Source organism: Melospiza georgiana, chromosome 4 (genome assembly GCF_028018845.1).
Source record: "Melospiza georgiana isolate bMelGeo1 chromosome 4, bMelGeo1.pri, whole genome shotgun sequence".
Lineage (NCBI taxonomy): Eukaryota > Metazoa > Chordata > Aves > Passeriformes > Passerellidae > Melospiza > Melospiza georgiana.
Window position 1 is genome coordinate 12,994,940 of NC_080433.1, and position 20,302 is coordinate 13,015,241.

General features: G+C 40.7%; 1 protein-coding gene across 2 annotated transcripts in view; it reads right to left on the minus strand.

Annotated features, from left to right (window-relative positions):
• Window positions 1-12,215: 12,215 nt before the first annotated feature.
• WNT7B (Wnt family member 7B) overlaps window positions 12,216-20,302 on the minus strand; it is a 90,174-nt gene continuing 82,087 nt past the window's right edge. For both annotated transcript variants that reach the window (XM_058023449.1, XM_058023448.1), the window contains exon 4: window positions 12,216-12,924. In XM_058023449.1, the coding sequence (XP_057879432.1) occupies window positions 12,445-12,924 (480 nt within the window). In that variant the 3' untranslated portion in view covers window positions 12,216-12,444. The remainder of the gene's footprint in view (window positions 12,925-20,302) is intronic.

Sequence of the window (20,302 nt, forward strand, 5' to 3'; positions counted from 1 at the left end):
ATAGCTCACATCACTCCTGAGCAATAATTGCAGCCTTTTCACATGTGCACTTCTGCTTCAAATCTCTTATATTGATCTAATCTTTCTCCTTTAATCAAAACTAGTTCCACATCCAAAAGATGCTTTGGAGGGGAGATCTGTGGCCACAAGCAGCAATGTGAAACCACCCAGATGCAGATAAATTGCCATTCTCTCCCACTGCACAGAGAAATTGGGTACTAATGGTGTAGCAATTACTTTGTTTCCATGGTAACCTGTGTGAGCGCTATAAATAATGTTTGATGTTTATAAACAATTCAGTTTACACTGAATTATATACACTATTTGTATGCTAATATATGGGATGCACTTCTAGTTGTTTCACAGCAATAGGGGAGCAAATAGAAAGCTGTGAGTTTGGTGAGCACTGCACTGAGCCATGTGATTATTATTTTTTCCCATGTCTATGTCCAAAGGAAAAACTGCATGAGCTGAATGTATTTCCTTTCATAATGTATACACTCAAAAATGGAAAAAATCCTGGAAAGAAAAACTTACAGAATTAGCAGATGGTTTTGCTCCCCATCATCATTACTGTACTGGAGGTTTTGTCCCAGAAGGTAAAAACTATTTAGGTTGCAATTCAGCAAAATGCTTCTGTTCATGCTTATTTTTAAGCTTGCGAAGTGATAAAATATCTTATTTTGATGTTTTAAAATTGTTTCTTTTTTCCACCCTTTATTATGTAACAGCAAAATATTTTCTCTGTTTAAGATTTGGCTGTGAATTTTCACCTTTTTTTTCACAAAACCAATAGGGAGCTGCTGGTATTTGTTCAAATAACATATAAATTCACTGCATTAGCAGTTTATTTGCTAGTCACAGGTAGTGGTCAGGGGGGAAAAGTGGCTACTACAAGTATTTAATGGGGTTGCAGAGAAGGCACATTTTGAGAAGGGGCACGTGAACGTCCACTGGCAGCTGGAAACCCCAGCACAGAAGCACAGCTCTGGAAAGATGGGAGGCAGGAAGGGAATTCCTGCTCCCTCCTCCTGCCTAGCTGGGGAAGCAGAGCTCCTTGGAGCAGCTCCCTGGCCAGGGGCCAGACTGGCTGGAGCTCTGCTCCTACCTGGGCGAGCTCTAATTGCTGCTGCTCACTCTCTGAGCTCTGTTTGTACTTGTTTGGCTTGGGAGCTGGGATAGGCTTTAGCAGCCAGGCTGGAAGAGGGAAGCAAACAGGAGCAAAGAGATTTATGTTAGCAGGCTGTGAGTGCTCACAGGGCACAGCACCTGTGGGCAGACACGTAGACAGCAGTGGGTACGCCTCTGGAGCAGCAAGAGAGTGCCATTTACCCATTGTCAAGGAGTAAATGAAACACACTGCATTAAATTTGTTCCTTGGCAGCCATCCCAGTTTAACTGCCATGCTGGTTAGCTGTTGGACACCCCTATATTTACATTAAAATAGCTCAGAAAATTTCACCTTTATTCATGCCCTGAGTATGCAAACTCAATCTCTTCAGGCAAAGCATGGAGGTGCGCTGGAGGCTGAGATTTCACCTCTCTGGTTCCTGGTTCCATGCCATGGCTCTTTGCAGGTGGCAGGGCAGCAATTCCAGCCCATTCCCCTGAGCAGATGATTCCCCTCTGCCTTTGATTTCCTGACACAAGCCACAGTCAAAATGACACCAATGGAATATTTGCTTTGTCATCTGGGCAAGACTTGTTTGTTTGCGTCACCCGCGCTCAGAGTGACTCCTCAGCCTGCGCTGAAGCTGTCTAGCAACAGGCTGCATGTTTATTTTGCACTGTTTGGTTGCTGGTCTGGAAAAGAAAGACACTTGGCTTTTGGGAAAACACCAAGAAAACAAATATGAGCCAAATAATAAGGTTAAATAATGTGGGATTCAGTCAAGGGCTGTTATCATTGTGGCAGGGCTGCAGGGTCACTCGGGAAGCTCTGCTTGGGCACTGACTGCATCCTGTCCCTCCCTGTCTTAAATAACTTCTCCAACACTGGCCTCCAAGTGTTCTCCTGAGCTGGTTCCGTGATGAAGAAACAACCACGCCAAGTTTCCCATCAGTTTTCCTGTAGCTCTCAAAATCTTGTCCTCTGCCCTCCTCTCCCCCAGAGGATGCAGAAGCAGTCATTAACCAAGAAGTGCAGAGAAGCCAAACATCTTCCACTTGGAAATATTGAAAATGACTGAAAATAGCTCCAGCCATAGATTGGTGTGGCTGCTGGTAGGAGTGTTCCTGTGTTCCACAAATAGCTGTGGGGAGGTTTTCAAGCCCTGCTGAGTCTGAGCCTTGCTGCACCTACCGTGTGCTCCCTGACCTCCATGCTCAGTTTGATCTCTCCAAGGTGTCCTCTGCTACCCCTGACCTCAGCACTGAATTTTACTGGGGTCTACTGAATGAAGGAAAGGGGAAACTACCCCAGGCTTTGGGGAATATTTCACCAATGACATCCCAGGTCAGGCCAGTAAACTCCTATTTAATCACTTGTATTTATTATAAAACTATGACAGAATATGATAGCCTGGCTTTGTTTTAATGGTAGAATTTGACTATTTAAATTTTGGCTTCTGTGTTTTGGAGTTATCTTAATATCTTTTAAAAGTACTTTTAACACCTTTAGGCTTCATATATTTCTCTAAGATAAAGATGGTGGTATACTCCAATTTTGTTTGATTTGCACGTTTCCATTTGGAAGAATAACAATAACAGAATATATCTGAGAAAGCTTAGAGAGAGGGGAAAAATACAGGACTATCTTCTTTTGGAACTGAAATATGAGACTCCATACCGTCACCCAGTCAAGGTTTTTACAAAAGTTGGAGGAAATTAAGATTATCAACTGCATTGGGACAGAAATGTTCAAAAAGCTAACTTGCTCTTTAACTAGGAGTACAATGATTTCCCCATCACAAATATAAACACACATACGCACAAGAGAATCCTAAAAATTATTCTCTTTCCAAGGAAGCACGAAAATGTATAGTTCCCTTGATTTAAGACAACGTCTGGTTTGGACCAGCCAACTAATTTCAGTTTGATATTTGTGAAATCCTTCTCTATCTTGTTTCTAATGTTTTTTCAAGCTTTTAGATTAAATATATTAAAACAATGCAAAAACTAGGACACTGAGGAGGCCTGCCTTAAAAATGTCCTCACTCCCTAGTCTTCTAGTTTTATATTGAATTTGAGAGATGCATCATAACTCTATTTTGGTCTTGATTAATCTGTCTTTTGTCCCCAAACAATTTTTTTGCGAAGTTTGAGAGGCACACCAGACTTAGAAGATTTCCTTGTTTAGTTCATAGCATCCTCTAGTCTGGCTTTGCTTAGTGTAGAGTCAGAGCTGGATTTGGTGAAAACCATCACCTTGGAGAGGTTTCAGGCCAGGAGCTGGAGCTGATTTGATTTATTGCTCCTCAGGCTGGTGTGTCTCACCTTGCAGTCCTGCACAGTGGAAGGGGAAGCTCAGCTCCCTCCTCTTTCAGCTGGGATGATGGGAGCAGGCAAACACTTCAGTGCTTTGAAGTGCCAGCAGAAAAGCTTTCAGGATGGTGGCCAACACCCTTTGCAAGAGCCTTTTGGGTCTGTCTCAGCTTGAGTAGAGACATTTGAACAGGTATCAGGCTGGGAGGGAGTGTAGCCAACTAAAAAGCTGAAGTGGAAAAAAGAAGCTCAAGTGAACCCACCTAGGGAAAAGAGGCAGCTCTTGAAGGCAAAAGGCTTTAAACAGAAAACTGAGGGTACTGTTTTTAGAGGAAAGCAAATGCAGGTCCTTGGGAAAGCATTCATTTAGCTGGGTTTTGAAAAATTTTATTTCTGTTTATTCTCTTTCCTAGTGGGTAGTTAAGGATAGGGAGAATGTTTCAGGAATTATCAAACCCAAAAATTGACAATGCTGATACTTTCATTAAATGTGTTTGAAGTATACATGACTTTCTAATGCAGAATCAAAAACTACAAAAATGGTTCAAGTACTAGTAGAAGGCATTCGATTCACTAAATCTTAACTTCCATTTCAGGAAAACATCCCCAAAGGGATGTATTGACATTATCTGCTTGTAAAATTGCAAATAACCACAAAGAGTTCTAGCTCTCACTTTAATAAATAATATTATTTGAAAAATATGCACTGATTAAAAATTAACATTTTCCACATCTATCTTCTCATTTTAAATTTACAAATACAGCCAAAGCATAAAGTGGCATCACTGGGGATTGTTAAAGGTTCATTGCTTCTTCTTCCAGCTCTTTGGAACTGAAAGTTCATATTTACAGATAAAATGGGGATACCTCTGGATAAGTTAATGGGAGCATTACAAACCCAGGAGTTTCTAGTTTATGATCCTGAAGGCTAGAGAAGCTGAATTTGAATAAGATGCTTGGGAACAAAGAAATTTGATGTTGTGGCCTGACTGTCCTTTTTGTTACATTTTTTTCCTTTTCTAAAATTAGCTTTATAACTCTTATTGAGAATCTCAGTGATGATTTCTATTTCATGGAAGCATTTCAGCAGAGACTGTAGGAAGTGTTGCAAAGAGTTTGGAGATGTAGAGTGCTAGGAATGTCATTAGCCAAAATTAGTACTGCTGAAAAAGTCCAAGATATTCAACTTCTGTAAAAAGACCTTCAGCTTGAATAAAAAACCAGAGGCTTATACCAGGAACATTAATGCTTAGGAGTGGCTCTGTTTGACTAAGAAAATGCCATCAGAACCAAGTATTTATGACTAAACACACTTGAATAGAAAGCATGCAGAGAAAACCCTTGGTAGTTCTTTTGTCAAAAGCTGGCTGAACTGTAGCCCTGTAATAATTATGTACTGGATATCACAGCCAGAGGAGCTGGTAACCACAAACTGACTTCCTCATTCCTTCTCCTTCCTCCAGGAATGGTTTGGATTAGGTAGTCAGTTGAAATTTCCAAAGCACGTATTTTCTTACCATGCTGCTGAGACCCATCTCCAGGTACTTCTCGCTTGGATTATCCCTAACACCTTCTTCTTTTGTTTCTTTCATGAAAAGTAAAGTTTATTGATGCATTGGCTCAGTAAATCTTTCCCAAGTCCCTCTGCATGTGTGCACATGCACAGAGAGTAAAGCAATTTACCCACTAAAAAAAGACAACTGGGCACTGTTGAACACAATCCAACAACTCTGTGGTTCCACGTCCTGAACAACAGACATTCTATATCACCTAATATTAACAAACAAAAGACTTTTTCCCACGCCATTATATATTTACTTTACCCTACTCTTCAAGCTTGGCATGTTGGCTTCCTTAGACTGTTTCATCCCAGATGCAGCTCAGTGCCAGAATTGCTGGAACAAAATGCAGTGGGTGGACAAACCTGTCCTGCTGCATTGCTTCTGGCCTTTTAAAAACAGAAAGCATTCATCTGACTCATTACTGTAAATGTGCTAACAGAGCATACCAGTGATGGTTTTCTGACTGAAAGTGCCTGCATCTGCTCAAAAGGTTAACACGGGTGCAGATCAAGTGCATATCATGACACATTTGTTGATATCAGCCAGGGGCAAATATTAAGTAGCTTATCTCTTAAGGAGAGAGATAAGGAAGAAGGGTTGTGAGGTGCTTGCCAATAAATGTATATTCATCACAACTGTCGCTCCTGTGTGCTGCAGGAGCCACGGCAGGTGGGGCCAGCAATAGCACTGAAAAACAGGAGCTCTGAATTCAGCCCTCGCTCTTGGCCTTTGCAGGGCCTTTGGCAAGGGATTTAGAATGGAATTATGCTGCCTTCTGTTCCTGACTGGGTGTAGGGAGAGTGGTTTCACACACATCCCCTTTTAGCAAGTGCACAAGCATAGAATCACAGCACAGTTTTGGTTAGAAAAGGCTCATAAAAATCATCTAGATCCAATTCCCCTTCTGCTTTCCATCAAGACCTACTAATAAAAAAAATCTACAAATAAAAGAAGGAGGTATTATCAGAAGTTACTGGGTGTTGATGACACAGATATATGGAAGACAATATAGAAAATTTGTATCCCTATATTTCAGTAGGAGGCAACAAAATCCACTCCCCTTGAAAAAGGAAAATTGGGGAAGGAGCTTATAGAAATTCTTCTGAATATCTGCAGTATTTTTTGGATATGCACACACATATGTATTTTTATGTATTTATATGTATCTGTACGTGTGCATGGAAATACGTGGATAATGTACATGCATTTTAGGCTTTTTATTTGGGATACAAGATGCAATTTGAAGATTATCTTTTCTCCCTCTCTCTGGGTATGCTAATTCCTTCAAGTATTATAGAATCATGCACAGACACTCCAACAATCCCACCCTGTGCATCCCTGAGAGCATTTTCCAAACCCTCCTGGAGCTCTGGCAGCCTTGGGGCTGCGACCATTCCCTGGGGAGCCTGGGCAGTGCCCAAACAGGAGGAACAACTTTTCCCTCATATCCAGCCTAAACCTCCTGTTCTGTGTATATTTCTGTCTTAAAAGAATGTAATATTTACCTCAGCAAAGTGCTGAGATGATGTGTAACACTGTGGAAAATTCTGTGTTATGTCTAGCGCTACTGAAAATACATGATTGTTAAATTTCACTGCCCTTTGAACAAGCCTAACCTGGAAGCTGGACTCAGCTGGGTGCAATGGCAGGATGCAATAATTGGGATGCAGTTGCTGTGATATCTTTTCGGTGCAGCCTGGACCCACTCTGGTGAAAGAACCAGGAGAAGACTCCTATGAACATCCATTAGGATTGTCCACAACCAGTATCATGGCACTATTAAATGTACACCCCTTGAATAAGAGTTCTCTGGACAGGTTATATGTTTAGAAGAATTCAAAATCATAAATAAACTGCTTACAATTCTCTTTGAAATAATTTCTGCGGGGAGATTGTCCATGCATTAAACCAGGAGTTGGAGATTGGTTGGAAGAGAGGAGAGGGTGGCAGTAAAAAGCAAAAGCAAAGCAAACTTCACTGATGGAGCATCTATTCCATAACATATAAAATAAAAAAGCTTGCACTGAAGAAAACCCTTGGGAAAATGGAATTGGTGCCCAAGAGCCATTAAGGCAAATGGTAGAGGGGAAACGGAAATTCATTCCCGTGATACAATTTTTGGTGTTTAATTTCAGCAGTTAAATTATCCAGCATTGTCTTCCTAGAGTTTTTCTCCTGATGAGAAGGAGAAGGTCTGTCAGAGATGAACTGAGGCCCCCCTGGAACAAGATTGCTTTCCCTATTGTAGAGGGACTGCGGAGAGGCTGTCACTTCCCTCAGCCTGTCTTTTAGTCCTTTAAGTTGAGTGGTGTGAATAGCCTTCAAAATGCCTTTGGGTTTCCCTTTACCCAAAGATTGAGGGAATGCTCCTTTTCATTCTCAGCCACAGGAATTAAACAATAAGATCAAAATCTTGTAATCTTCTTGGGAATTCCTTTTAGTTGTATGGGATCTAAAATGCAGGGTTTTCCCTAAATTGCTGGGCAAATGAAGGCAGAGGCTAATCATACAGCTGGCTTTAGATGCAAACATTTCCAATGTCTGGTGTGGTTGCCAGTTGTTTGGGATGCCTATGAAACAAATATCTCAATCGTTTTTATGACCCATGCAAGTTTAAGTCTCATTGAACTGGTTTTTTTTATTGATCTGAGGATCTGTTTGCATCAAGAATAAGAGAACCTGGAAACAAAGCAAACTTTAATATTGCAATTTTTTGGTCTTTCATACCACTAACTTCTGAAAAGGATGATCAAAATAGACTCACACAGGGGTCTCCAAACAGCTAATAATTAATATCTAGCTTTTAGTAAAAAGAGCAGGACTAAAGATTTTGAGTTTACAGTAATACTATTCCCTCTGTGCTCTATGGAACACATTGCAAACAATTACCATGTATTACGTGAACTGCCATTCTTCACTGAACAAATCTTTTAAAGCAAACATATCTGTTCTGCAGCATTTTGCAGGGGGGGAAAGACTTAAATCTTCATTTTAAAAATGAGATGCAAATTTTAAATTTGCAGCTATACATTCCCTGCCAGAAAATGATCCCCTACCATTTCCTAATAGCAGATTAAACACGAAAAAGGAAATACTTGCCAACCTTTGGGTAAGCTTGTTGAAGCCTGAATGTGTAGACATGCAGACAGGGACTTTGGATTTGAGGGGAAATGAGCTGTGGGTGAAGTTCAGCCTACAATGCGGTTTGTTTAGCACACAGGAGGTTTCTTACAATATCAGTAACACAAACTGAAATTGCTTACAACTTCCCCTGCCTTTCCAACTTTGATGTTTTTTTTTTTTTCTTAGGCATAGTTTTTGTTGTGTATATCCCACATCTTGTTGTGGCCATCACTCAGAGAGAAGAATGTTGGGTCTTTGCTGTACCATTTACTGCACCGCCTTTGCTGTGGGAACTGTCACTGCAACAAAAGCTCTGAAGGGCTGGAAAGGAAACGTGCAGTCATTCTTGTTCAGTTATGAAAATTGCTATGAATGCAAATTAGCTTCATAGAAAGCATTTTCTGCTGTATGCCAATTTTGCCTTCAATAATGAAAGCCACACTGAGTTATTTGCAAGGGAAAGCTGCTATAAGGGAAGGTCTTGATTTGTTATCTTCTGTCTCACTTTGGGGTTTTAGTCTTCAACTAACAAAGAGACCCAAAAAAATATGTTTAAAACTTTAGGTGACCTGCTTACAACATGCTTTAGATTTGTTAAAAAGATTTGCAAAGCTTTTGATGAGTTTCATCTAGTTTCCAGATGTCATCGTAGAAACAAATGTAATATTACCATGTGCTATAAAAACTTCCTGCAGCTCTATTAACAAGTTTCCCATGATGTAATTAGAAAGAAGGTGCAGTGTTTTCTTTGGCATGTGTGGGTAAAATACTGTACATACTTATGCTACTGTAAAACCCAGGCCAACTTAGTTCCTTTTAATGAAGTTATTTTGGACTCAGTTCATGTAGAATTTCACTATAGCACTATCTGTATCTGGATACCTTCCCTGAGGGGTAAATACAGCAAAAGTTGTACAGTTTCTTTAGATTTTGTATAGGAAGACAGAATTCTCAATATCAAAGAGGTGGTAACTATTCTAGCCAAGGTAAATGCAGTAGAATCCATCAGATTCAGATTCAGGTAGGGTTTTCACATGTGTCCATAGCTAGCTTGAATGAGCTGGATCCTTCAAGTGCCCAAGTCAGGACTTCAGCCTTGTCCTCTACAGCTCTTATTCCTCTCTGCTCATCTGTTATGTGAGGTTCATGGTCAAGAACCATTTTTGGGTTAGATGCCAAATTTCTATCACAAAACATTTATTTTCTTCCGCCAAAAAATTCATTTTTTATTGTAGCCAGCTAAAGTCTCTGGTAGCAGCATTGTCGGGGCTGGTGTCTCTGTAGCACTGGTGTAGGTAGATGGCTCAAGACTGATACCACACATAGTCATGTTCATTACTATTTTTCCTGAAACACAAAAACTGTTTAGGACTTGGAATTCACCTATCATTTCTCACGTGGAGGAGCCTGTACACAAATGGTCTTTTCATAAGGCCCTGTTGCCTTTTTTTTTTCCCCTTAACAAAGAACAAATAAAAGGAAAAGGAACTGGAAGGGGAAAAAATTAAGTTTTAATGGAAACACATTTCATCTTTTGTTTTCTGCTCGCCACAAAACATTAACATAGTAAACAAGTTGATCTTTGCTCTTTAGTTCTTTAATAACATAAAGTATTTTGAGTTTTGTCATGGCTAAGGTATGGTTAAACCACATGTTGCTGGTCGTGTTCCAACCTCTATTGTCACAGGTCTTTGACACCAAACTACATTTTTAAAAATAAAATCTGTGTGTAACCCACTTCTATTCACAGACACCTTCGTTAGAAGTCGTCACTTTGGGGAGTGTTTTGTAATATTAGTGGTAGTGGTATTTTCTGACCAGAACTGCTTTTCCATGGGACATCCCTCAAAGTCCAAGCATTCCCACTGCCAGCCCCTGCTTTGTGCCATACAGCACCTTTTGGAATGCTGCGCCTCCACATGAGCAAAGCTTCTGCAGGATGCTGTGAAACTTTACATTCTAGACTGCTCACCAGTCATGGGACTGTTACAGTGGTCTCACAGTAGCAGACAGAGCTACTTCAAATAGGGCTGTGGAAGAGAGAAAGTGTCACTTTGGTCCACTTTTTGGAGTGGCTGGTGTTATAATATATAACCTTTTTTCCTTTTTTTCTTTTCTCTAACGCAGTGTAGTTCGCAATAATTTAAAATACTCTATAGACATTTAAACGATATACAATAATATAACTTAATTGGATTCCTCAATTGTACTTAACAAATACTATTCTAATAAATTTACAGTATCTAGTACCATAAGACTGTGCATTACTGTGTTTGGGAGCTTTATTTGCTTCCTGTCAAGAATGTAGTGAAAGTACAGTATCATCACTATAATTCAACAACAATACCCATGAGTCCAAGGGACTTTAAATTACATGGAGTGAATAGAGTATTTTGGGGGCCCCTGTTGATTTCTGTGAAGTTGCACTCATTCATGCCAAGGCTGGTATTTAGAAATTAACAGCAAAATCAAAAGAAAAAAAAAAGGCAATTTTACATTGCTCTGTGAGTCATCAAAGGGGTCTGATTTTTAGAGGATAAGTGCTTGGGGTCAGAAAGTGTTCAAATGAAGGTCCCCAAATCATTAGTTACTTTTGATAATACAGGTCCACAAACTGCAGAGGTAATTCTGGCTCATTCACATATCCAGCACGGGAGTTGGTGGAGCTCCAGGTCCCCCTTGCCCCAAGAGCACCATGTGGATGGACAAGTGCTTCCATGTTAGGTGAGGAGGGCTCATGGCTCTGCAGCCCCTCAAAATAAGGAACAAAAATTAAACAAAAGCTAAAAATGTAGATCTGCAGATGTAAGGAAATTTTTAATCCAACTTTTCAGAAAATCAGGCAGGGACCCTTGGGACAAGCAAACAATTACATGGTTAAATGGGCTGTGTTCTAAGTGGGCATATCTGGGCTCTTGGGGTTAAAACACTAGATTTTACAGTAGTAAAATATCTGAGGCTGTTTTTAAAATCTCTCATAGGGAAAAGGTGTGGGAATTAGGATTGAGTGCTTTAAGTGAGCTTCTTTCTTTTAACATTCATGTGCTTACCAGGAGGTACTCTATTGCCAACCTTAAAATAATGATGACACAGACTAACCCAAATTTTGGCTTTCTTATGCTCTTGAAGCCATGACAGCTCAGAGGTTGCAGCAACCTAGAGCTCAGCTGCCAGGCTTTTATCGTCTTGTGAGTGCATACTGAGCATAAGTTTCTTAAAAGTCTTGAAAATACTAACTTTCAACCATTAAAGGGAAAACAAAATGCCTGGAAGACCCTGCCAGTGCATTCATTGTCAAAGCAAAACCTTTGATACTTGTTGAAGCACACCTTTCTATCCTAAAACTCCCTATGACGAGCTGTGAGCAGGTGCTCCACACCTCAGGCCTGAGTCTGAAAAAGTCATTCTTATTCAGGAGGCAAGTGGTAAAAGTCAATATCAAACATTGGTAACCAAAGTTTCATGTTTTTGCTCAGTTCTGGCAATTGCTTAAGGCCTACAGTAATTCAGCTCTCTAATAGTGGAGTGACAACAGATCAGTAGCATTGAAGAACTTAGGCAGAACCAAATACAAAAGTCATACAGTCAGAGTTCCAATAAGTTTACATTTAGTACAGAATTAAGACATAGCTACCCGTTAGTGCTTAGAATTTTTTGATACTATTAAAACCATAAATAATTATTTTTAATGTTCATTCAAAGAGTTCCAGTGTCACTGGCAGCTGATGTAATTTTATGAATGCTTGTTGGGATTTTATTCCAAACTGATAGTGGAGTATTTCTGACATACATTTTGCTCCCTACCTGTTGTTTCCTCTCTCTGCTTTCTTAGAAATTTTGGTTTTTGCAGAGAGAACGCTGTGTTCTAGGCAGTGAAGGTTTCATTTCCTTAAAAAAGTCTTTGTTTGCACAGGGCCAGACAGTTTTGTTGCTGCAAAATAGGAGAAAATGTCGTTTTCTTTTAAATGTCATGGGAGCTGCAATGCAATCAGCTTCTCTGATATGTATAATTTAAAACACTAAGAGAACTCTACAACATCCAGATTGTAGTTTCAAAAAAAAAAAAAAAAAAGAGAGAGAGACAGAGAGAAAGTTTCATGTGGTTGTCAACATCACCTTAATCCTGTTGCCCTTGTTTCCAAAGCAGTTACAACAGCCAGCCAGCCAAAATGCACCATCCTTAGAAGAATAGGTAGTTGTGGGGAGGGAGTGGTTGTTGTGGTGTTGGCTGGGGTTCTTTCCCCCAAGAGGATCAGATGTGCAAAATGATGCTGTCGTTGTTTGTTGTACTCCACTTTCCTCGCTCGCGGCGCTTCGCTCTGCGCGCACGGCGCCGCTATTTGCAGGTGAACACCTCTGTCCTCTCGCTGCACGTGTTGCACTTGACAAAGCAGCACCAGTGGAATTTGCAATTGCACTGCCACACCTTGGTGTACTGGTGTGTGTTGTAGCCCCTGCCGCAGCACATCATGTCGCACCCGTCCGCGTTGGGAGAGGTGCGGTTGCACAGCCGTCCCTGGGTACCGACGCTCCCCGTGGAAGCATCCTCCTCACAGTAGTTGGGTGACTTTTCAATGTACACTAAATCCGTTTCCATGGGTTTCTGGTAGCTCTTAATCTGCTTGATCTTCAGGAAGGTTGGCTGCCTCAGTCTACTGGCTCTTACCACCTCCACTTGCACTGCAGCGTTGTATTTCTCTTTCAAAATATATCCAATCTCTCTGAATTTAGGGAGTGTGGTCCAGCAGGTCTTGGTTGTACAGGAACCTGAAACTCCATGACACTTGCACTCCAATTTCATTCTCTCTTCAAGAACCTATGTGTACAGACATTTGCATATTGTTACTGCGGGAAAATAATGTCGCAAGCCTGCCTAAACCTCAGTCTGTTTAGTTCATATGAATATTCATTACTGCTGGTTGAAATTTTTCAAATGCTTCTAAATATGCTTTATAATGATTATATATGCTTTGTAATTCTTTATAATGCTTATAAATCTTCTCACCTCCCAGCACAATGCTCATAACATTTTGTTTCAAGTGGCACCTTGTTGGAAATACAGTGTTTTGTCTTTTTTTGGGGAAAACGTTTCCATTCTTTTTCCAAATGCTGGAGAATATTTACTTACGTTTTAGGAGACATATCTTTAGAGCCACAGGGGACTTCAAATTTTTTTCAAATCATTTTCATTTTGAAAACAGAAAACAAGAATGGGTTTGGGGGTTAAGTGGTATAAGATTCAAAATGTTTAATTGCTTTAAGTAATGATGAAAGAATGCTTAAGAAGAACAGTATCTACTGTGTGACTGAACAAGCCTACATGCAGAGAGCTGGAAACTAGATGATCTCTAAGGTCACCTACAACCCAAACCATTTTATGATCCTATATTCACTGCACAATTAAAGATTTTTCCTATGTACCTATAGCAACACCACCAGTGGTAAACTTACCGACTATTCCACACACAGAATGTCCCATCTCCTTAAAAAGCAGCAATTATTTTTGCAGTATTTAGTCCAACTATTCAGCAAACAATCAGCCACAGATACATTATTTTTCCACCAGGGCAATGATAACACAGCATTAGAGGGAAAAAAATTCACTGAAGGAGTGAAAGCAATGCATTTCTCTTCTCTCCTGCTCAACGGAGTACTGTTAACCAGGAGAGAAGAGAAATGCATTGCTGTTGTAGGGGAGGTTCAGCCAGAGGGGTTTAATTCAGAGTCAGAGGAGAAACACACTTGAGGGTGGCAGCTCAGGTTGATGCTCCACTGTCACACTGCTGTTTCTGCTGCAGCCCAGCTGTGCCGCGCCCAGCACATCCCTCCTTCCAGGTATCCTAGGTTGACTATATGATGCTTTTATCCCCAATTGTCTTGTTCTGTGCTAAATAATAAGTTTTGCACCTTTAAGACTTGTTCCAGAGAGTGAAGGGGCCAGAGAAGAAGCACACAGATTGTTTTCAGACACTGCACTCGCTCCTCCACATCCCTGCCCCTGGACTGTGTTGTCTGCGGATGGACAGACAGCAGGACAGAGCTCTCCTTTGCTTTTAGTTAGTTTTAGCTAGCTGAGGCAAAGAAGTTCCTTGGACTGTGGTTTTTTCCTTTTTCCCTTTTCTTTGGACCTGTTTAACCCTTCTCTGGACAGAACACCCAGCAGAGCACCGGCAGCTCCAGCTGTGGGCACCGGGCCGGGCCTGGGCTGTGGCATTTCCAGCACTGGAGGGACTGACAGAGACTGAGTGATCTGAACTGCAACCCGGGGAGGGGACTTTCTGAGTTTGCCATCTCTTTTGGAGCAGCAAGGGGTTTATTCATTAAGTTTTATTTTTTAATAAACGGGTTTTTTTCCACTTTTCTCCAAGGAGGTATTTTCTCCTGGACTGGTTGCGAGGAGGGGCCAATTGAATCTGCTTTCCTAGAGGAGCCCCTTTGGGGGTTCTCTCCCAAATTTGCCCTGAACTGAAAAATCCACAGGGCCAGGTTGTGTGGGGAAAAGCAGCGGTGTCCTCCCGCCCCGTGTGTGCAGCAGGGGGAAGCCAGCCCCACGGAAGCGCCTCTCTGTTTTCCTGCCCTTGCGTTACCACTTAAGGCTGACCATAATTACACCCACAGTCATCATTAGCTTATGAAAATCAGGGCCTAAGAGCAAAGCAGGCTGATCTTTCCCCTTCGCAACGGGATGCTAACAAAGAAACATGAGCCAGGGAGCTTGTCTGAAAGCATTACTGATGCTGCAGACCATCTCCTGTAGCGGTTTCGCTGCAGATCCCAGAACATGACTGAAATGGGCAAGGGATAAAAGGGCCGAAATCTGAGTACAATGGCATAATGAAGTAGGAGGGAGTAAAAAATGCTTACTGCTTCAGAAACTGGCCTTAAAATAAAAGCTGTGCAGATCTGGTTATCCCTGCAAATAGAGGGCACCCTCCTGAGTTGTTTGAGTTTCACTTAAATTGTATGGTTTGTTTTTTCCCAAATTTCTGGGGTTTCAGTATTAAAGAGAATATTTGGATTTGATTCTCCCTTACCAACATACGGTAGCAAATATGAGATAGCTGAGCAACCTATGCATGAATCATAAAACATCTTGAGCTGGAAGGGGCTCTTCGAGTCCAGCTCAGGACAATTCCAAAATCCCACCCTGTGCATCCCTGAGAGCATTTTCCAAACGCTTCTGGCAGCCTTGGGGCCGTGACCATTCCCTGGGGAGCCTGACAGTGCCTGAACAGGAGGAAGAACCTTTCCCTGATCTCCAGTCTGAGCCTGCCCTGACCCAGCTCCAGCCGTTCCCAGCTCCTGTCCCTGGTCCCAGAGAGCAGAGCTCAGGGCCTGCCCCTCCTGTTCCCCTCAGGAGGAGCTGCAGCCCCTGCTGAGGTCTGACCTCAGCCTGGTCATACCTTAGACCTTCTGGAACCACAGGCTTTACCAGGGTGAAAGTCAAGTTATCCTATCAGGGGCAGAAAAGGTGTTTCCCAGGAAGGAAAACTGAGTTGGGGAAGAAATTCCCGTAGCTGCAACTGCTCTAAGAGAAGAAAATCAGCAAGGCTGTGAGGAGCTGGGTTTTTTGTAGACACTGGAATGCACTGCATCACCTTCCTGTCTCACATACTGACAGAAGAGAAAACTTGCCACCTTCTTCTGCAGCAGCAGCAGCATTTCAGTGGCAGTGAGGAGATGGATGCACTGTGACACACTCTGGGGTGTTTTAGGGGTCTCCAGGGTCTCCTCTGTATCCATTTCTGGCCTATGGAGAAGGCCTTTTTCCAAAGACCCCTAAGTAAGATTTCAATCCTGTTCCACAAATCTGGGTACAAATAATCTATTGATATTTAGACGTGTTTGTGTATATATATATGTATTAAAACATGCTTAGAAGTTGTGCTCGACATGAAGCTGTGCTGAAAAATGTTTGGTTTTGTTGAAACTAACCCATTCCTACCGCTTTCTCAACATGCAGCTGTAAGAACTGCAGCAAAATCCATGACAAGAGATGGATGGATGCAACTTTTACACCTCCAGCAAAGAGCACAAGGATCTGAGGATTTCCAGGAAAGCACTGACAATGGGATCTGTCATCCCTGAGTTTTACTCCTCCCTGAGCAGTAAATATTGCTGAAGGCTCCGTATTTTGTCATGCCCTACATATGTTTCTGGAGTCTACATTTTCGTTGAAAAAGCCAAGTCAGTAACTTGCTAAGAGTGGGAGGAGACAAAGTTCATGAGGCTCCTTATCCTTTTATGGGTTCAACACTGTCCCAAGGAGCCTCTGATGTCCTTCCCTGATACACTAGATAGTGTCATTGCTCCTGAAAGACAGACATTACCCATTTTGGTGTCCTGGGTGACATCTTTGGAAATGTGTATTTTAATTTTTTATGTGCATATATATATATATATATATATGCCTGTCTGTCTATATAATAATTGTTTGCCTGTGTGTATTTGGTTGAGATTCTGATGTTTATAGACATTATTAAATACATTATATATATATTATTTATAGACACTACATCACAGCCTCTATAGTACAATCTCCAGCAACTTTATCCTAAGTCTTGATATTTTTTTCTTTTTTGCCGTTCTCTTTCTGAAGGTCCAGTTTTGTGATTCATTTTGGTGAGGAGAAACCTGATTTCACTGCTGTGTTTTTTCAAAGATTCCCACTATTTTTGAAGGTGGGAGGATTTGCAAATGCAAGCCATGCAGGCTCAAAAAAATCAGAAGTTTCAAAAAGTATTAATTCATGCTCCTGAGGCCAATCTTACAGGTTTTTTAAATTTTTTTGGAGGCTTCTCTCATGAATGTGGAATGCTTGGGGTTACAACACTGAGCAGAGGCCCAATCATCAGGTAGTTAAATTCCTGAATGCTATAATTTGTGTGCCCACAGTCAGCTGTGGGTATAAAATTGTGCCCAAAGACTTGGAGGTTCAGGGAATACGAGGCCCAACCTAAGCAGATTCTCAGCAGCATTTTTCCCCTCTTTCCATCCAGAGTGCCCTTCCTTGCTGACAGGCCAGCATGTTCTGGCCCTCCAAAGGAATTTATTTCTCTCTGTGTGGTGCCTTCAGCAGCTTCCCACTAGCCAGGGAGGTGCCATGGGGACCTGGAAAAGGTGTCAGGATCTGAGCCTGTTTGCTCAATGCTCTGAATGAAGAGTAACTAACATTTGGCTTCCTAAAAGTCCCTCCAGCTCAGCTTTCCTCAGAAAAATTCCCATAAAAGCTCTGACCCTGAGCCCTGAAGGTACTTATTCACTCAAATCTAAGACACTGTGCCAAGCTAGGTGCTTAATTAAAGATTGAAAATCATTAGCTCCAATGAGCCACTCTCTCAGCAGTTTCATTTGTCATATGTCAGTGCCTCGTATCTAATCTTGAATGGTTTACAGCAACATCTACCTCCCAAAGAGGAAATTCCCATCGTTGGGCTGTGCTGCCTCAGATTAATCACAGGAACATTTCTCAAGTCCCTTTTCCACATCCCACCCCAGTGTGATCTTGCTAAGTAAAATTTTCTACCTACTGCTACTTTGTTAAATGAATTGTGAAATAGAATGCTAAAGCTTTCTTAATCCCACATTTTTTATACCTATATAAATCATACATTTAAAATGCAATTTGAGGGCTGCCTGCTGCCAGTTAAGTAGAAAAAGACTTGCGAAGACCAAAATGAAACAAAATTATGTGCATTAAAGAAATTCTCTAATTCAAGTTCCATATCTAGACCCAACTGCATAACATCAGATACAGTTTCTGTACATGGTAAAAATCCTATTTGGATAAAATATATACATACATGTACATGTACATATACATATACATATACATATACATGTATGTATATACAGTAATTTTACATATATATGTAAAAACAATAGTTACATTTTGTGTGTGCATGTGTTTTGGCTTACCCCTGCTGGTTTTTGTTTTCCTTAATGGAAATGCACATTGTTTGACCAAGTGTTGAATGTAACTTTTGAATGTAATTTTTTTACTGAAGCATCAAAAAGAAATAAAAGACTTGAGGAGTTTTGCCTCATCAAATATGCAAGTGACCAACTTTTGTTTTGGGTAATAACTACCAAATTCTGGTCACAAGATGTCACCACTTCTTTGGTGCTCATGCAGCTGTAGCCAGGAGAGCTGATCTTCTAATACAAATGTCCTGAAATTATTCTTTGTTAATAGTAGCTTGCAGAGCCCAAAATTGAGCAGTTCATGGTGTGTCTCCTTGGGTTGTGTTCCTTTCCTGTGAAGAGGGAGCATGGAGCCAGCAGGAGAGGAATAAGGGAAGTTCAGCTGCATGGCTTTCTTTCTGCTCCTCTGTGAAGCTGCTCCATCAAGCATCACAACAGAATTTATGTTCTGTGGGATGGGGAACTGAGTTACTGTGTTTATTCCTCTTGTCACATCCTTGCTTTCCTTGTTGTTTAGTTTAATGGGACCAGGGAGGCTCTGCTTTTTTGTCCAGACACAGCATGAACTGGATTTTCCCTGCCACTTGCCAGAGTGAGCAGGGCTGGGGACCATCAGGGGTGCCTGGAGGTATCAATTCGCCTCCTCCTGCCTTCCAGTTGCCTCCCTGTTCCATAAGTCCCCACTTAATGTGTTGAAAAAGCTGAGGAAAGCCCATTGCTCTCCTTACACAAGTTCTCCTCTTGGCCACCAGGAAAATTAACCCAGCATTTTGGGACCTGCTGCCCATTTGATGGATGTCCCTGCTGTTATGAGGGTGAACAATAGCTTAATCCATCAGTGTTTCTTCTCTACTTTCTAGGAGGAGAAAATAAATTTTTGAGCAACAAACTGCTGCAATTGGTTAAAACATTCCAAATATTATTTTTACAGTGAAATGTTGCAAAGCAGTTTCTTTCAGAAGCATCCTCCCCATCGTCCCCAAAGCGTGCTTGCAGTGTTGCACTCTGTTTTCTAAGGAATTTGTTGTAAACATTAAAGGTAAAATATCACCTGAAATAGTTAAAACTATTTCACTGGTAGTTTTATTCTGTCAGGCAGAACAGATGTGTCAGGTTTGAGGTCGTGCAGTGATATTTCACTGGATGTTTGATACATGCCTTGCATGCATTACATGGTATGCATGGGCATGCACATTTCTTGAATAAAACCATTTAGCAAGTCCTAAAATATTTGGCTATTCCCCCCTCTAATTTTAAAGCAAATTGTTCAAAAAGCAGGGTAGTACCAGATGTAGCTGCTGGCAGTCTGTGTTAGGGTGTGTTTCTGGAAGAAAAATATGAGCTAACAAATCCAGCCCAGCTGGAAGCAGGAGATCTATCCTCATGAGATTTTGAGCCAAAGCTTGCATATTCAGGACCTATGGATAAGTCCTTAGTTATCCATCTAACCCACCCAAGCTGTAACACCAAAATTTTTGAAATTGGATTTATGTAACTGACTGCAAATCACTTTAAGTGGGAAGACTGAAAATACGGCATGAAGCACAACTATTGAAAACTTTTCTTTTGTGAAAGAAAAGTTCTCACAAGGGATGTGTAGTGAAATAATTTGTCACTTTTAGAGAAAGAAACTTTCAGCAAATGATAGACCAGAGGCTGTAAAACCTGGAAAGTAACATTCTTTGCATCCCTGAAATGACTTAGGAAACAAAGTCACGTTTTAAAGAATACTTTAGGCTTATAACAGCATAAAATTAGTTGGCTTTCACGTTTGAAACTGGGATTCAGCCTTCACTGTGACTTCAGAACATTTTATTCAGAGTCTTTTTTTGGGCATTGCTTCTTATCGTTACAGCCTGTCAGGTGACAGTGGGGGCAGCCTGCAGCAAATTAGACACTGTTCATCTTGCAGGAGTGAGCTGACTAATTACAGTGCTTCACATGAGGTGAAGGGAGCAAACACTGTCTTATACAAAGCATGCACAGTCCATATACATAAATATGTATAAATATCCATAATTATGTGCACACACTATATATATATTTATATTTATATTTATATTTATATTTATATTTATATTTATATTTGGTTATGTAAATATAACATAACATAATATAATATAACATTATATTATATTATATTATATTATATTATATTATATTATATTATATTATATTATATTATATTAATTTATTTTATTTTATTATAAATTTTGTATCTTTATATATGTATATATGTAATTAATGGTAATCAACAAATCACCTCATTA